Consider the following 18,501-nt stretch of genomic DNA (forward strand, 5'->3'; position numbering starts at 1 on the left):
GGTGTTTGACATCTTCTTTGGAATAATCACTCTGCAATAAGGTCTGTGATCTGCAAAAAACGGGCCACTACTGTCTTGCTGGTTGTGGTAGAAGAAATTGTCCTGGTACTTCCTGCAAATAACTAGAAAGCCCAAATTTGCTGAAATCTGTCGTGGATTGTGAAATTAGAGACCAGCGGTTGAATACAATGTAAACACATACGGTAACAAGAGGGCGTTGAGAGTGATTTATGGTACCAAAGCAAAAGAAGTGGAATCATACGGAATTATCACAAAATTCTGAACAACCATTATAAAAGCTGGAATGCCTGATGTCGCTTTAACAGGTTGCTATAGGAGTCAACGGGAGCGTGCCCGGCTGTGTTCAGCAATAACATATACTATGTGAAGTGTAATACCAGGTGTCCATTATTCATATTCGAAGATCCTGGATTCATCATGTAAAGGACTGTAAGATCTTGGCAGACGTGACTACATAACCAGAGGGCATTTACGGGTCACTACTGGTGAAATGAACAGGTGGAGGTGGTGTAATGCTGCAAAATGGAATTGCAGCAATATAACATGTCCCTCCAAGTGACATAATTCATGACTGGTGACAACACCTACACACAGATCAGTACAGGGACTGTAGTGAAAATAGCAGCAGACACAAATCTTCAAGACAGAACAACATCTTTACTTATTTATGGTGCAGCCGGCAGTAAACAAGAAAGCCTCATGTAACACGATAGGGCGGTATTCTGGCCGTGCACGTTAGAACGTTTAGTACTGCTGCTGTTCTCAGTAAACAGTAAATGACAGAAAAACTGGTTTGCAGCATGAGACACATGGTATATATATATATAAAAAAAAATAAAGGTGTCAAATATTTGTCTAGCCAACAATGGAAAGATACACTCACATACTTAGCAGGGATTAAAGAGCCAAGACCTGCAGCGACCACGTGGTTCAATGTCAGAATACGGCAACAGGTCCAGTCCTAAGGCTACGGGATATTGGCACATGGCTCATTCGTGTAAACTCAGATAGAAGGTTACAGTACCGGTTCAGCAGCAGCTATATACGCAATGTATTTTATGCATGAAACAAATCCTCAGTTCATCAGGACTGGGCCGTCTAATAGGGAATAAAGTCGGAAATAAAGTCGGGAGTAAAGATGGGACATCACGATTTCCTAACATTAAAAGGTTTTTTTTTATCTGCATGGCAGCCGCTCCGGGTCAGGGCTTCTTATAATCTCTATCACATGACCAGGGCAGCGTTATATCCTCCGCCTCTAAGCTATAAAGGTTTCAGATCTGTAACTGTAATAACTGTGGATAGTAAATCTGGAAAACTTTTCATTACACAATAATTTATTTGCTGGAACTATTCTACAGATTTAGGATCCACGCTCTGTGTAACAGAATCTAATGGGTTTTTGTTTTACCTTTTTATAGGATACATTTTAAAGTTTGCCCTTCCTCTACTAAATATTCTGATAACCCTGGAGAGCGAGTTGTGAGGTTTTCTTTTTGTAGTTGTTCCAGTTGCCTAATGTCTAAGGCAGAATAGCTGTAAGCCCAACACTTGTTTGTCTGACGGCTATCTATCCCATGCTCTCGCACACATGCGTACAGCAGCTCATCTGCATGTGCGAGCGATCTTAAAGGGGAACTATCAGCAAGTCAGACAGATCTAACCTGCTGGTATGTCCCTATTGCACAGGAGACTCTGAGGAGGAGGGGATGTATCTTATAGGATGTCTCTTACCTTCCTCCTCCGATCTATTGATTATAATTAGAGAGGGGTGGGCCAGATCAGCGCTATGGGGGCAGGCAGAGCTCCTAACAGTCTCACTGGACCAGGGAGCACACACCTAACTACACCGAGGATGACGGTAAGAGACATACCTTCCTCCTCAGCGTCTCCTGTGCAATAGGGATATACATTAGGGATTTACATTTCTGCTGAACCCTGTTATGTATGATAAAAGGTTCAGGCTGCAGCATGAAATGTGCCAAGAATGTCAGTGCATGACTATACACACATCATAGGACACAGATGAACAAGCGCTCATCAAGGTCTGAAGGTAATATGGCAATGGTAGATTAATACTTCTCTAGTTAACACTTACAATGTGCACGCTCGGCACACGGAGCTGGTTTATATAACACAATGCTTCAAAGCCATAAGAAGAACCTGGGGAAAATGGCCTCTGAACATGGCACCTAGCAATCGGTCAGGACCCTTCTTAGAATATGAGGGGGGGGGGGCATTTTCTCTATTTGACTTACACAAATACATTAACCTTTACGCAATATATAAACCTATTCACACACCTGTCTATAAGAGGGGGAACGTCTGCACATATTGATTATACCGTCAGGAAACCAGAGTGCATCTCTCCTCTACAAAAAGGCACAATGAGTAACTTGGCAAACCCTTCTTTCTCTTCTATATAAAACCTAAAACATACAGTATACAAAAAATATATATATTATAATTTTATTTGGAAACATAATGTACGTTCTTCTCTCATTTCCACAGCTCACAATATATGCTAAGGAATACTATAGGTCAAGGGGGTCAAACTCGGGCCCCTCCAGCTGATGCAAAACTATAATCCCATCATGCCTGGACAGCCAAAGCGAAGCTTTGGCTGTCCAAGCATGATGGGAATTGTAGTTTTGCAACAGCTGGAGGGCCCGAGTTTGGCTCCCCTGCTATAGGATAAGGCGCAGTGACTTTAGGCACTTGTTTACCTTGTTAGGCGACTTTTTTTTATTATCATAGTAATAGTATGTGTCAGAAACAAAAAAAGTACAAAAAAAAGGTGATATTTTCTGTAGCCTATGGCTCATTGGCAACTTCAAAGTGGTTCTGTATTGTAAGTGAAAGATAACAGGAGACGATTGTGTAACGCCCATCGCATTAGTGTCTATGGTATGGCGGCCACTAATGACATATTGCAGGAGGAGGCTCAGTAACATAGCACAACAGTCTGATCCTTCTCTGCTTTACAGAGCGCCTGCCTGGGACTGAGCCTGAGGAACGTGACCTGGACATCAATGTAAGGCACCTTGTTAGCGTGGCGTATCCCTGGATGACGGTCACACCGCCCATAGGTTTGCAGCATATAGTTTTTACATTGAGTGACGTATAAGGCCTGCGTGTGCTTGCACTTTCACGTACCACCGATAAAGTACATTGTGAATACCCATATAGAGAAAATGCCGACACCCGCAGAAGCCGGACCTGTGTGCTATATAGAGAAGCAAAGCCATAGTGGGGAAAAAAGATGAAATGATTGCTGGAGAAATGTCCTCTCTCCCTAGAACAGAGGACGGGAGCCTCGGCTCACCAGCTGCTGAAGAACTGCAACTCCCATCGTGCCTGGACAGCCTAAGCTTTAGCATGATGGGAGTTGTAGTTCTGCAACAGCTGGAGCACCAAGGTTCCTCATCCCTGCCCCAAGATCATCATATTGGCATAGTTCCGGTATAAAAAAAAGAAAGAAAAAAACAGCTCAATGGCTTCCATCGCTAACTAGATAAAGATGATCCAGTCCCTCCGCATCCAAACACCGCTTGTTTTTTTTCTCAGTATATAACTAGGTTACTAGTGCATCAATAAGGAGTTACCAGACACAAAATACAAGACGGACAATATTAAATACTTAGTGTAAGGTAATGTGAGAGGAGTAACTAGAAATGTGAGAACCTCCTTCCAATGTGTCTGTGAAAGGAGAACTAGATGAACCCGACCATGGTGTCAGCTGTTGACATAGCTGAAAGGAGCAATGAAAAGCGTTAAGGACGTTCCTAGCATTCAAGTAGAGGTGGTGTTCATTCACAGGTCGGTGCTAGACTTGGCGGTGAGGGCCTGGATACGTGCGGAGTTGCAGGACTTGCAGAGGATGTGTCCGTCTAATGGGTAGCAGCCCTGGTTTTCCCCTTCGGAGAGAAGGCTTCCACAATCCTGGAGGAGACATAAACCCATATTACACATATGAGACCTGGAGGCCGGGACTGTGCACATGGAAAGAAGCGTCAGCATCTTCTCCTGGGAGAACGTACCTCACAGCGGTAACACTGGACATGGAAGTCACGGTCCAGTGCTACAATGCGGACAGTTTCCTCCTGGCCAGGAGCGGGCATTATCGGCTCCTTACACACAGAACACCTGGGGGCAAATTTCCTAAAATAAAAGAGAGAAGAAAAAATTAAAACTTGTCACTGTGACCCAGTAAAAGGAGACCTCACATATTGCAAGAGGACCCCCTAAAATAAAGTGTTACTACCCTCTGCATTGGATTACCGATGGCTGAAGTTGTTGGATGCCGCCCTATGGCGTCCTATCTCAGGGTGGTATAAACTAGTGGCAGAGAAGCTGAACAGGATGATGGATCACTTACATTGTTCTGTGCAGCTGATCCAGAGATCTCCTCCTATATAACATGGACAATAGTAGTTCTCTCCATTATGTGCATGAGCCCAGTAGTCCTGGATATTCATGAGAAGCAGAAAACTCCGCCCACTCACTGCTGATTGGCAGTTATCTATCCATGCGGTGTATAGTCAGTCACCTGTCAATCAGCAGCTGGAGGTTGGGGGGAGGGGTGCAGCAATAATCCTATTCTCCCGCATATTAGGAGAACAGCTAAACAGAATTAGGTCAGTAATACACCAATCTGTTCAGCATTTCTGTCACTAGTTTATGCTGCCCTCATTTCAGGCTGAGTTGACACACACAGTAAAACTGGTGAAATTCACGGCAATCCTGCCAGCCTCCATGTCACGGTGGCAGTCTATGGGAGGCACGCACGCTTCCCCACTCAGAAGAATTAACAAGTCCATTCTTCCGCGCAGAGAGAGGAGGCGCATGAGCCTTCCATAGACTGCCAACATGACACGGAGGCTGGCGGGATTCCGCCGTGGAATTCTGCCAGTTTTACTCCATGTAAACTGACCCTAAGGCAGCATAACCCAAGTAACTCCCTAGTATTAGAAGTAAATTACAAATCTATATAACTTTCTATTTAAAAAAAAAAAATCTGTATTCCAGTACTTATTAGCTGCTGTATGTCCTGCAGGAAGTGGTATATTCTCTCCAGTCTGACACAGTGCTCTTTGCTGCCACCTCTGTCCATGTCAGGAACTGTCCAGAGCAGGAGAGGTTTTCTATGGGGATTTTCTACTGCTTTGGACAGTTCCTGACACGGACAGAGGTGGCAGCAGAGAGCACTGTGTCAGACTGGAGAGAATATACCACTTCCTCCAGGACATACAGCAGCTGATAAGTACTGAAAGACTTGTAATTAATTTCTATTATTAAACAATCTCAAATCTATATAATACTCTATCAGAAACCAGTTGAATTGAAAGAAAAAGATTTTTGCTGGAGTACCCCTTTAAGGCCCCAATTAAAGACTTCACTGTAGTTCATGCAGCTCCATTACATACTGGTTTATATGATATTATGACTGAACTGCAGAAAAAGTTCACTGAACTGTATGACTCTGTGTGAAGAGTCTGGTGACCGCTGCGGCCCCTTAAAGGACTGGATTTCAATGCCCCCCCAGGCCGTTCCACTTTATCCAGCAAAGCGCAACATACTAAACCATAACAAAATATATGTACATTCAATTGGCTCCAGCATAGAAACCTAACACACAGGATGCATCCCCCTGAGAGTCTACGGCTTTAGGACATTCAAATAAAAGAGAGATCAAAGAAAGAAAGTCAGTCGCAGGAAATTCTTATCGTGCTCCCCAGGATTTACGCGCACCGCCCAGGGATTAAAGGGATTACGGGAGAAAAAGTTCTCATTTCCCTGGTCACAAATAAAGATGTATTTCACACTTATCCAAGAAACTCCACACAAGTCTACGTAAATGAAGACAGATTGTTAAGGGAGCAACAGAGGCAGCTGCTTCTCTAATTGTTATAGGGAAAAGGTAGATCGCTAATATCCTAGTAGTCTTATAAGGAGATTCACTAAAAAACAAAACAAAAAACGTTACTCTTTTAAAACAACTGGTGACAGAGTTTTGTAATTTACTACTATTAAAAAATCTCCAGTTTTCCAGTATTTATCAGATGCTGTATGTTCTGCAGGAAGTTGTGTATTCTCTCCAGTCTGACACAGTGCTCTCTGCTGCCACCTCTGTCCATGTCAGGAACTGTCCAGAGCAGCAGCAATGCCAGAGTTTTTTTTTTTCCCCACCACTTTGCCCCCCCTCCCCATTTGCTTCAATGTCTTATTTCTTAGGGCCCTATTACACAGAGCGATAATCAGCAGGAGCAGGACGATTATCGCTCTATGTCATTGAACGATCATTGGCTGATCATTTCTTTAGGTCCTGACCTAAAACCATTGGGCGTGTGTAATACCTATGTGTGACAGCTCCGCGTGACAGCAATGCGCGCCCAATGGCTGATGACTGTAGTATAAAATAGCTCACCTTACCACGTTCCCTGGTGTCCTCGGAGGCCTTCCTGGTATCTACAGCTCTGCCTTCTCTGCACTGACAGTCCTCCGACCACTCAGCCAATCACAGGCCGACACAGTCTTCCGACGACTCAGCCAATCACAGGCCAAGACAGGCCGTCAGCCAGTGCAGAGAAGGCAGAGCTGTAGACACCGGGAAAGCCTCAGAGGACACAGGAGAAGTCCCAGGGACACCAGGGAACATGGAAAGATGAGTTATTTTATACTAAAGGGCTGCACGGACATCGCCAACTATAAATAATATTATATATTATATACATATATACACACACACCCTTGCTGCCCGATAGTCGGCCCCTCTAATCGCTCAGTATCTAGTAGATCTGCCCCCGTTTACGATCGGGCCGTGTAACAGGACCCCTAGTTAGAACAGCATTGCATGTATATCACAATGACAAGAAAAAGATGTGTCAACACTGAGTAATATTTTGAAATTGGTCGCGCTCAGAGTGTGACAAGCCGCAGCCGTTCTGCTTCCAATGTGACGGCGTGCAGGGAGCATGTACTTGTCTGGCACGGCAGCCACCTCACAGGCGTTCTATAGAGAAGCCATACTGTGCAGGCCCGCTCATTAGGATTCATCCTGTCACCGCTCCACCACGATGAGCGATCGCTCCGGTTCGGGTAGGAGCTTTGTTCCTCTCTGTGATGTCAGGTTGGGGAGATGGTTCGGAGCGGCAGTCTGAAGCCATTTCCGTCACAGTCCTCTAATTACATTTTCTCTTGAATTTGAAGACGGAGCTCTGAGATATAAACTTACAGATGTCGGCTCGGATTTGCCACAGTTATTGAGGGGTGTAATGTGCACTAACAGCCACAACAATCCGGGGCCACACTAATAATAATCCACAGTCCCGTATAATTGTCTGTACATTGTAATACACCGATCGTCTGCTGGGATACGTGCATCCAATAAGAAACAGATTACATGGTTCCGTGTATTGGCCGTGTTATCAGGTCCGTGCTATTTATTACCGGACAGAAACGCTCTGTGCTCTGCTGGGGTTCTATAGGGCGCTCTGAGATGTTCTGCTGCTATGAAGAGCGGGGGCCGCCCTGCTACCTGGCTAAAAGGACTATACATTACTTATTATTCATTCCCGTATTAGGTGGAGTATGACAGAGACTCCATGTAAAAAATTAGGGAGGGTGAAAAACTATAATTTTGGGTAGAAGTTCCCTTTTAATAATTTAATATTTGCTGTGTCCTTTCTTCTAATACTGGAACCTTTAGCTTCCGGAAGCAGTCCAGAGCAGGAGAGGTTTTCTATGGGGATTTGCTGCTGCTCTGGAAGTTCCTGACATGGACAGAGGTGGCAGCAGAGAGCACTGTGTCAGACTGGAGAGAATACACCAGTTCCTGCAGAACATACAGCAGCTGATAAGAACTGAAAGACTTTTTTTTTTTTAAATAGAAGCAAATTAAAAAAAAAAAAAAAAAAAAAAAAAAAAAAAAAAAGAAGAAAGAAATATAGGACATGTCCTAGTGCGGATTGCGATTGTGGTACGGATTACCAATGGACATGTATGGGAGCCGGATGTTATATCTGCGACATCTAGTATAAAAAAGCACTTAATCTAAGGGAACTTGTACTGTTCAAATTTTTACAGAAATGGAAACTGATGCAACTACGGATGAATTTCCATGGATCACGGAGAAAAAAAAAACAGCGGGAGGTTTTGTGGCCCAGGAAAAAAGAAAAACAAAAAAAAAACACTGAACGTGTGAATGAGACCTTAGGGTATGTTCACACTGAGCACAAATCGGCAGAATTCCACGGTGGAGCTCTGTCGCAGAATCCCACCTGCCTCAGTGTCAAACAGCGTCTCTCTGGGAGGACTTGCGCGTCCTCTGTTGGACACTATGGCAGGCGGGATTCTGCGACAGAGCTCCACCGTGGAATTCTGCAGATTTTGCTCAGTGTGAACATACCCATACTACGTTGCACAGGGTTTGGTTATAAATATCATCTAAATAGGCATGATCAATGACAAATCAATATTCCGAACTTTTGCAATGTTTTCTATTCAGAATATTCAGCAATTTCAAAACATAAAGGGAAAAAAATTTAATCCTACTTGTGGAAATCCTCAATGCAGTGAATGTGGCCGGATGCATCGACAGTGAAGGGGATGCCGTCCAGACTGCGGAAGCACACCACACAGATGAAGCACTGGGGGTGATAGGCTTTGCCGGTGGCTCGCAGGATCCTCTCCATGATCGGCTTGGCACAGACGCTGCACTGCTCCAACGTGCGCTGCAAAAGACAAACACACAAAGGTTAATACTGGTGTATGATCCAGGAATCTCACAGCGACCGCGCAGCATCAATACTGTCACCAGGTATCAGCTTCTTTACTTACTCAATATCATACGAAAGAAAAAATGTACCGATCAGACCGAGACAAGACAGTCCTCCCCACCGATATACCACAACACTGGGGTGTAAGCATCAGACACCGCCACTGATAAACATAACAGGGGCCATTCACTAAGCAGTGTAATGTGTGCGACTTGTAAAAAGCTTGTAAAAAAAAGTTGCAAAAAGTAAAAAACTGTGAAAACAAATTGACCCAGTAACGGTCAACCAGTTTGTGCAACTTTTTAAAAATTACAAATGATAAATTGGGCGCTAATCCTGGATTATGTGAATTTTTGGGTGAATAATCAAAAAAGGCAGAGTAAAAAAAAAAAAAAGGTCACATTAAAAAAAAAACATTCACCTGTCGAATCCTGGTTCATAAATAGAACTGAAATTTTATTTGCAGGTCTAAAGCCTCCAGCGTCTATGGCAGAGCCGCACATTGGCCGCAGACACTTACTGACCAACAGCAGGTGAAACATTAGTTGCCGCGTTTCGCGCTTCTTCCACGAAACCAATTCCTCATTCCGTCATCTATCATTTACCGCAGCGGATAATTTCAAATGAAAACTTTAGTTGTTTTGGGATTCAAGGGATGTAATTAGCCTGAACTTGGACGGAAACCAACAAAAACATTGCAGAAAGTCCCGTTTGCTACTAAAATAGCCGTCATGTTTAAATAGAATTTTTTCCTTTAATAAATTTCTTCCACTCTGACGACTTTTCGGAATCCTTGTTTCCTAACCAGAGATGTTTCTTTTTCAAGTTGAAAACTAGGACACCGTGTGGGCCACACACACACACACACACATACGCCTATATAAGCACACTGAACATCTTACATTTCTTAGTAAAGCAAATGCAATATACACTTTTTAATTGAGTGTGTGTGTGTGTGTGTGTGTGTGTGTGTGTGTGTGTGTGTGTGTGTGTGTGTATGTATATATATATATATATATATATATATATATATATATATATATATATACACACACACATACATACATACACACACACATATATATATACACACATTCATATAATAATAATAATAATAATAATAATAATAATAAATAATAGCTTTTGTATTATTCTTAACATATGTCTAGAATATGTCCTCAATTTGTGACCAATAGAGCGCTCCAACAAACAGGGACAGTGGCTGATCCTGCCAATCACTCTCGTGGCCACGGGCAGCATTATACCTGCAGTCATTGCGCCCCTGCCCAGCACTCCGGTGCTCGAGTGACATCAAGCTTTTGCAGAGAAGAGAGGAGTATGCTGGGATATAGATATATATTATATATATAGATATAGATATATATTATATAATTGTCATCCCGCTGTATAGAGCTCTAGTGACATTACATCTGGAATACTGTATCCAGTTCTGGAGATTTCACTAGAGATCCAACTCCAGCATACTTGGGTCTGTCCACACAGGAGCGAGCCCTGCCAACCCATAAGCCCAATAATAAGGGTTGGGTTGCAGCAGTATGCATGGTGGGTATTCATATACATAGCAATCCTGTGAGTGCGCCACAGTGCTTAGTACCATGGGTCTCCAAACTGCGGCCCTCCAGCTGTTGCAAAACTACATTTCCCATCATGCCTGGACATCTAAATCCAAAGCTTTAGCTGTCAAGGCATGATGGGAGTTGTGGTTTCGCAACAGCTGGAGGGCCGCAGTTTGGAGACCCATGGCTTAGTAAATGCTGCAGCCCCTTCATTCTTAGGGTCCTTTCACATGCAGCGATTTTTAGTGCCCAAGTACCGCTAACAAGCATCGATCAGCGAGATTGGCGCTTAAAAAAAAAACAAAAAAAAAACGGAGCAGGGGTCTATTCTATATAACAGACAGAAAGGCTGCTTCTATAACCGCTTATTATGTAGCAGAGCTGAACGTTTCTTTTCTGAATTGTGATAACTTAGATTAACCTGCAGTCTAATGAAAAATAAATAAGGCAAACTACCATACTGTATACTATTTTAAATCCTGTATACTATTTTGAATCCTGTATACCATCTTGCATGCTTCATGAGGAGCAAAGCCTCAAAGCTACACATCACACTAAGCCGCATGAGGTTTATATGAGGTTATATTATAATATTGTACCATTGTGATAGTAGTACCTATGTCAGTCAGTCAGGAGACGCTTGGGATAGACCGTCCCCTCTATCATGGGAAGATGCCAAGCGGAATGTGAGCTGCCTCCCAGCTTTGTGGATCACATATGTAGTCAGACATCAGACTGACAGACCCCCCAGCGGCGCTCCTTTTGTGCAATGAGGACACCTCCGTCTTGTGCTGGAGTACACAACACCCTTTAGTTCCATTTCAGCACAGACTGGATTTAAAATAAAAATCGTTAAAAAAAACAAAAAAAAAAAAAAAACACAGCGGCCCCAAGACCACCTCCACACAGCAAATCTACCCTGACACTTTCAATGCAGATTTACTACCAGCAATGACATCTTTCCCTTCTTTATGACAGATGCTACAAGTGCACAAAAAGTAACCGGATGGACAGTCTGTACACGGCTTCATAGGAATCCAGAAGTCCCCACATGTGTAACGGTTACTACAGCGTGTCTGACCGGGTTCTACAGAACTTGTATTGCATATACAGTAAAGACCCCACCACCAGATTGTGCAAAAAAAAATAAATAAATAAATTAAATCGGTCTGTTATGGGGGTGGTCTGGTCAAAGATCAAAGAATAGAAAATGCAGAATTAAGTGTCTAATTGAAGCAGGAACATGTACATATGGGAAGTGTTACCTATCACTGGTATCAGCTCTATACACCATCCTATTCCATTACTGATATCAGGATCTATACACCATCCTATTCCATTACTGATATCAGGATCTATACACCATCCTATTCCATTACTGATATCAGGATCTATACACCATCCTATTCCATTACTGATATCAGGATCTATACACCATTCTATTCCATTACTGGTATCAGCTCTATACACTATTCTATTCCATCACTGGTATCAGCTGTATACACCATTCTATTCCATTACTGGAATCAGCTGTATACACCATTCTATTCCACCACTTGTATCAGCTGTATACACCATTCTATTCCATTACTGGTATCAGCTCTATACACCATTCTATTTCAACACTAGTATCAGCTCTTTACACCATTCTATTCCATCACTGGTATCAGCTCTATACACCATTCTATTCCATCACTGGTATCAGCTGTATACACCATTCTATTCCATCACTAGTATCAGCTCTACACACCATTCTATTCCATCACTGGTATCAGCTCTATACACCATTCTGTTCCATCACTGGTATCAGCTCTATACACCATTCTATTATATCTCTGCTTGCTAAGCAACAGCAGTTGTTGTACAGTGTGTGAACATAGCCCAAAGGGGTACTCTGGCAAAAATTTAGTTATTCAGATTTGTAATTTACTTCTATTTAAAAATCTCCAGTCTTCCAGTACTTATCAGCTGCTGCATGTCATGCAGGAAGTGATGTATATTCCCCAGTCTGACGCAGTTCTCTCTGTTGCCACCTCTGTCCATGTCAGGAACTGTCCAGAGCAGTAACAAATCCCTATAGAAAACCTCTCCTGCTCTGGACAGTTCCGGACATGGACAGAGGTGGCAATTCTGTCAGTTTGGGTTTCGAAAGATTGAATGATTATTATCTTAAAAAAACACGGGGGACATTTATTAAAGCTGGTGTACTCTTACACGCTCCTGTCACACTGCCTCCCCACCGCCTGCCCATCTGGGGAGTGGGCCATATGTCACGGAAAAGGCCCAAAAATCCACAGCTTTTCTGGGGTGTGCAGCAGGGGTGCAGTCCATTCATGTGCCGCCATGACACCTCCATGTATTTATGCTGTTACTGGGCACATATAGTAATGTAGAAGTGCTGGTAAGAGTTGATTCTCATAGATCCATAACCGCAGCATTTAGATAGATATCATGTGCTGGCCAGTGACGGAAGGTTGTACAGTAGAGCGTATAGTACATGATGTTCGTTCTATATATACCACGATGGCAGCGTGCTGGGGTTTCATAACACTTTATGGTACACCCTGGTGTCAGTTCTCTCGTCAATTAATAACACCCTCGAAAAAACATCAGCATGTCGGCATCTGCATGCAACGCAATATAGAGATTAACACTCTCTTGTAAGATTACACTGTGAAGTGGAGGGAGGAATGGCGGCCGCTTCAGAATAGACGAGCTCCTGACCGTGAATCCTTCCAGCACGGCCCCAACGTGAAACGACCAAGACATACGGAAAACATTAACCCTTCTGTCTGCCAGCTCACTGTTACGTGGGGACCACAAGTGACCCAAAGGATTCCGCCTAGGACAAATACTGCGCTTAGGGGAAACTAGATTTCCTATTCACTGCTAAATTAACTGACCGGGCTTAGTTAGACTGCTAGGGGTACTCTGGCAAAAAAAAAAATTCTTTTAGATCAACTGGTGCAAAAAAGTTTCATAGATTTGTAATTTACTTCTATTTAAAATTCTCCAGTCTTCCAGTACTTATCAGCTGCTGTATGTCCTGCAGGAAGTGGTGTATTCTCTCCAGTCTGACAGTGCTCTCTGTTGCCACCTCTGTCCATGTCAGGAACTGTCCAGAACAGCAGCAAATCCCCATAGAAAACCTCTCCTGCTCTGGACAGTTCCTGACTTGGACAGAGGTGGCAGCGGAGAGCACTGTGTCAGGGAGGGAGGGAGAGATCTATGTCAACCCTTCATTGTTTACCATGTGCAGCTGAATTTGGTAGTGGCCGGGCCTAACGCCTCAGCTCAGTCTTATTGATTTAAATGGGTTGGAGCTGCAGACAGTCGCACTATGCTGCCACTCCTTCCATCTGATGACTAGGGTGGCTGCCAGTAGGAGAACCCCCAATGGTCATCAAAATAAAGTCCTAGAAAGTGTGGCCAAACCTCAATACCCCTCATCTGCCCTTTTTCCATTGTTTTACATTATTAAATAAAAAAAAAAAAATAAAAATGTACCCTTCTTTTAGCATACACAAAAATATGGTCGACCGCGTTTTTATGTACCTTAAAAAATAAAATAAAATTAAGCATATTGGTCCTTCTTTATAATGGAAGCCAATGGAAAACGGATATAAAAAAAAAAAAAAAAAAAAAAAAAAAATGGATAAAAAAAAAAAAAAGACGTAGTGTGAACCCTGTCTAGGGACACCGACAGTCAGAAAAACATCTTGGTTGCTAGGTCGTATCTCTCTAGCAACAAGCCAAGTCGGCTCCAGGTGGGCCTGGCACTATGTATCATATCCCATGTTATATATCAGTATACATTATATACCCCCGAGCAGTCTCCACAGGCAGAACATCTTACACTTATTATCATATAATTATATATAAACCGAAACATTTTTATAAATTTTATTGCTACAAAGAGTTGGATGTGAGACATAAAAAGGCTCCATACAGTAATACATCTGATTAGAGAATCATAAAGAACTCTGCTTACCGAGTGTGGCGTTGCCTTGGCGATGTCGGCGCTCACATTAAGTATCCACGCAACTCGGAGAAATTACCGGTGCGGCGGCTGACACTTGTATTCACGGTAAAAGGTGCCACCTCCCCGCACGCGGCTTTATTACTAAGTTTTGTTAATTATCATAACCTACAGACACTAAAAAATCTAAGCTAGTAATTTCTACTATTAGCACATAATAGCTGAACCAAGCCTTAGCTATGTGCCAGATAAGAACATAAGGGGGTAGTCTAAAGGGGCACTCCGGCATAAATCTCTTTGCAGAGGAAACGCGGTATTACACCGTGCTCAGTCACATACACTGTCTGTCAGGGACACCCACTTAAAGGGATACTCCGGCGAAAATCTCTGTTTCAGAAAGTTATACAGATTTGTATTTTACTTCTATTTAAAAATCTCCAGTCTTCCAGTACATATCAGCTGCTGTATGTCCTGCAGGAAATGGTGTATTCTCTTTAGTCTGACACAGTGATCTCTGCGGTCACTTCTGTCCATGTCAGGAACTGTCCAGAGCAGCAGCAAATCCCCATAGAAAACCACTTCCTGCAGGACATACAGCAGCTGGTAAGTACAGGAAAACTGGAGATTTTTTTAATAGAAGTAAATTACAAATCTGTATACCTTTCTGAAACCAGTTGATTTGAAAGAGAAAGATTTTTGCCGGAGTATCCCTTTAAGTAGGTGTCACTGACAGACAGTATGTAAATGAGCACGGTGTATTACCGTGCCTCCTTTGCAGCGGCAGCACCTGCGTGCAGCCTCCAGGCTCGTGGCCAGGGCTTTTCAGCAGCTGGGCCCCATGATGATCAGCCTAATAGCAGGAGGCCCCTCGCTGGAATTACTACAAGAATATCAGTTGTCAGAGAACATAGTACAAGGTAGAGGCAAATTTGGAAAGTCCTCCGCCAGACAGAGAAGCGGTGTACCTACTGCCCTGGCTGCATTGTGGGAATACACATGAATAAGATCCTGGACTGGGATAAAAGATTGCGGCCGACTCCACACAAAACTCAATGTTCTTGTAACGCGCCGACCACCAGCTTTCTACTAAAAATATACATTTACAGCCCAAAATAGAAGGAGACCCATGAATACTTTATTCTAATTCCCATCCATAATCCCATTACACGACATCTGCGAGAAGGACTGACGGCAGCGATGGAGTCTGCAGATTTATGGCTATTTAGAGAAGTGCCATCCATTCTCTGCGTTGGGGGCTGGCACTCCGCGGTTACGAGCTTTAAATAAAACATTGTATGAGACGTGGCCGACAGGAGCAGGATCTCGCTAATGGAGATGGAGTCTTACTACAAGGACTGAGAACTCCGCACTCATCTGGGCGTCTTATAGAGAGAACATAGCGTAAGAAATCCCAAACCCGGTATTACCCCGGAATAATAATTCTTAAAGGAGAAGTCCAGGGTGGAAAATTTGTTTTCAAGAGTCAGGAGGAGGTGGCTGAACATAACACCATGTACCTACCCCCTGGCTCCAGCGCTGGGGTTTACTCTCCTCCACTCAGATTCCAGGTCCCCTGGTCGCTTCCTGGTCCAACCTCGGCCGCTGACTGGCTGGTCCTGACATGTCACGACCAAGGTCCTTGTTCGAACCAGAAAACGGCTGGAGGACAGCGGACCCCAGTGCTGGAGCCAGGGAGGTAAGTGCATGGTGTTTTAAAAACACACTTTTAAAAACAAAATGTCCAACCCCTAAACGGATGTGACCAGCGACATTCTTTGTACTGTGCTGTGGAATATGTTGGCACTGGGCAACAGACATAAATGAATAGAGAACAGAAAGCCGGCACTGCGGGTGTTACAGGCAGTTTTCTATACCAGCACTTGCAGCTGTTTCTTCCACAACCAGCATGGCTTTGTCGGAGGGCGGCAAAGTTGCATCCTATGTTAGAGCGCCTTCACACGTACCGGATCACAGCGGATTGTGTGCTGCCAGTTCTGCAACAAAATCCACAGCAATTCTCAGAACTTTAATTTTCTATGGCTGTACAGTCTGAGGAATACAACAGGTTTAGTATAAGGGGCCGTCACATGTACCGGATCGCAGCAAATTTCATGTTTGGAGTTCCACAGCAAAATCCGCAGTGATCCTGTGTCTTAGATGGTGGTGGCAGATTTTTCATTCCGCTGCAGTATGTAAAGCCCCTTCCCACTTGACCCACCGCTGCCGGGCTTGTACGTTACCTGTCCACACTCCTACTTGCATCCCTCTCAGCCAATCAGTACACTGCCCCACCTCACCCACCGATTGGCTGAGCGGGACAGCAGGGAGCCAGAGAAGGAAGCGAGAGCGTGGACAGGTATCGTAATCCAGCAGCAGTGGGCTAAGTGGGAAGGGGCTTTACATCCTGCAGCGGAATGAAAAATCTGCATAAGCTACTTTAATAAATCTGTTGTACTCCTCAGCCTGTCTAGTCTACATTACCTATAGGCCGGTTTTAGAAAATCTGCCCTCCTCTGAGAGAATCTAACTGGCAGATTTATGTTGGAAAAACAGTTTTTCTTTATCCTGTAGAGATAATTTGGCCTATAGTATGAAGAAAAAGTGACTAGGCACTCCTACACTGAAGGGCACCCTTACGATCCCGTCAGCCCTGTCCCTGCTCCGCTGTATCATCATAGGTTACGTTTCCACCCAACAAAATGCTGTTCCGCCATTAGCTGTCGACTACAGCCACTCTATAATTAGGAGTCTAGGATGAAGTTTGCCAATTGAGATTTTTTTTTAGTAACATATGTTTCCATAACATAAGTATTTTTCTTCGCATCAACTCTAACGGCGACATCTCTCTCCCATTTTTCCTGGCTGGAGCGCCGGTGCACTCACTTCTTCAAATAGCAGCATAGACTCCCACACAAAAATAAAATAACATCCAGCGCTGCTCTGCGTCTGTTGACAGTGGAGGAAGTTGCTTCCATCTGCCAAGTGTGAATTATCCTCGGGTTTTGGCAGAAGCCGAGTAGTAGCAGTGTATCCAGTAAACAGCTGGGTGACTCTGCAGAAAGAAACTTGTGTTCTCTCCGTTCCCCAAGTATGAAAATAAGGTCTACTTTCTGTGAGCCGTTCACGGCAACGTGTCACAAAAACACCCACCGATATTACATCAGGCAGCCGTGCCCCCTTCTAAAAATGGAATGATTGGAAATCGGGCAGGCCGCTGGAGGAATGATAAGGCTGCAGGCCATCCAAAGGGGCTCTGAATTAGGCTGCAATTCACACCGCCAGTGGTTTTCCTGGTCCGTGGATGCAGTCCGCTAGCTACTTTCGTGATCCATGCAAAACCGTCCAAGTTGACATCCATTCTGCATCCGTGTCTTTCACGGACTTGTCCTATTTTTTTCATGGAATGGATTGAGGATCAATAAAAACACTGAACATCTGAACAGCCCAATACAAAGTAATGGGCTATAAACTTGTCCGTGTGCCCGGACAACTTCACGGAACGTGTGAATGCAGCCTTATATCAGAGGTTTTGCAATGCAAATATTTTGCCAGAGCCAATTAAAAAACAAAACAAAAAAAAACAAAAAAAAAAACAACACACATGTATCAAAACAGCAAACCCCTTTCTGGGCTATAGCAAATATATAGCCGAAAGATGAGATATGGAGCCCCTCCTCTTATCCTCACTGCCGGTGACATTCTGTATGTTATTATAGTGTGTGATGTCACATCCTTACTACTACAAAGGACTTGCTGAATCTTGCAGCCCCTTGTGTGCGGGCCTGGAGGATCTTTCACTATTCATTCCTATGAGAGCTCTTGGGAATAAACCGATAAACTGGCTTTCCATTGATATGTAAGAATGTGTAAAGCTGGACGTACACACAAGTTTAGCTTGAACTCTTCAATTTTGGTAGAGTGTTTCTCTGAAAATAAGAAAGTATCTTATATAAATTGTTTAATATTTTCAGGTAGAGCTGGGCGATATGGCCAAAAAATAAAATCTCGATTTTTTAAAAATTTTGGACGATTCTCGATTTAAATCTCGATTTTTTTTTCCTTTTTGCTAAATAAACAGAATAGTTTTGTCCTTGCAGCATCAGATACTATTTTAATGACATTTGAGACAACTGTATTGCTTCTCACT

General features: G+C 43.5%; 1 protein-coding gene across 2 annotated transcripts in view; it reads right to left on the reverse strand.

Moving 5' to 3' along the window:
- Positions 1-2,476: 2,476 nt before the first annotated feature.
- The window catches only part of LPP (LIM domain containing preferred translocation partner in lipoma), a 167,116-nt gene continuing 151,091 nt past the window's right edge, over positions 2,477-18,501 (reverse strand). For both annotated transcript variants that reach the window (XM_069974422.1, XM_069974423.1), the window contains 3 exons: positions 8,575-8,753; positions 4,062-4,182; positions 2,477-3,963 (listed from right to left, as the gene is read on the reverse strand). In XM_069974422.1, coding sequence (XP_069830523.1) covers positions 3,835-3,963; positions 4,062-4,182; positions 8,575-8,753 — 429 coding nt within the window. In that variant the 3' untranslated portion in view covers positions 2,477-3,834. The remainder of the gene's footprint in view (positions 3,964-4,061; positions 4,183-8,574; positions 8,754-18,501) is intronic.

This window comes from Dendropsophus ebraccatus, chromosome 6, assembly GCF_027789765.1.
Source record: "Dendropsophus ebraccatus isolate aDenEbr1 chromosome 6, aDenEbr1.pat, whole genome shotgun sequence".
Taxonomy (NCBI): domain Eukaryota; kingdom Metazoa; phylum Chordata; class Amphibia; order Anura; family Hylidae; genus Dendropsophus; species Dendropsophus ebraccatus.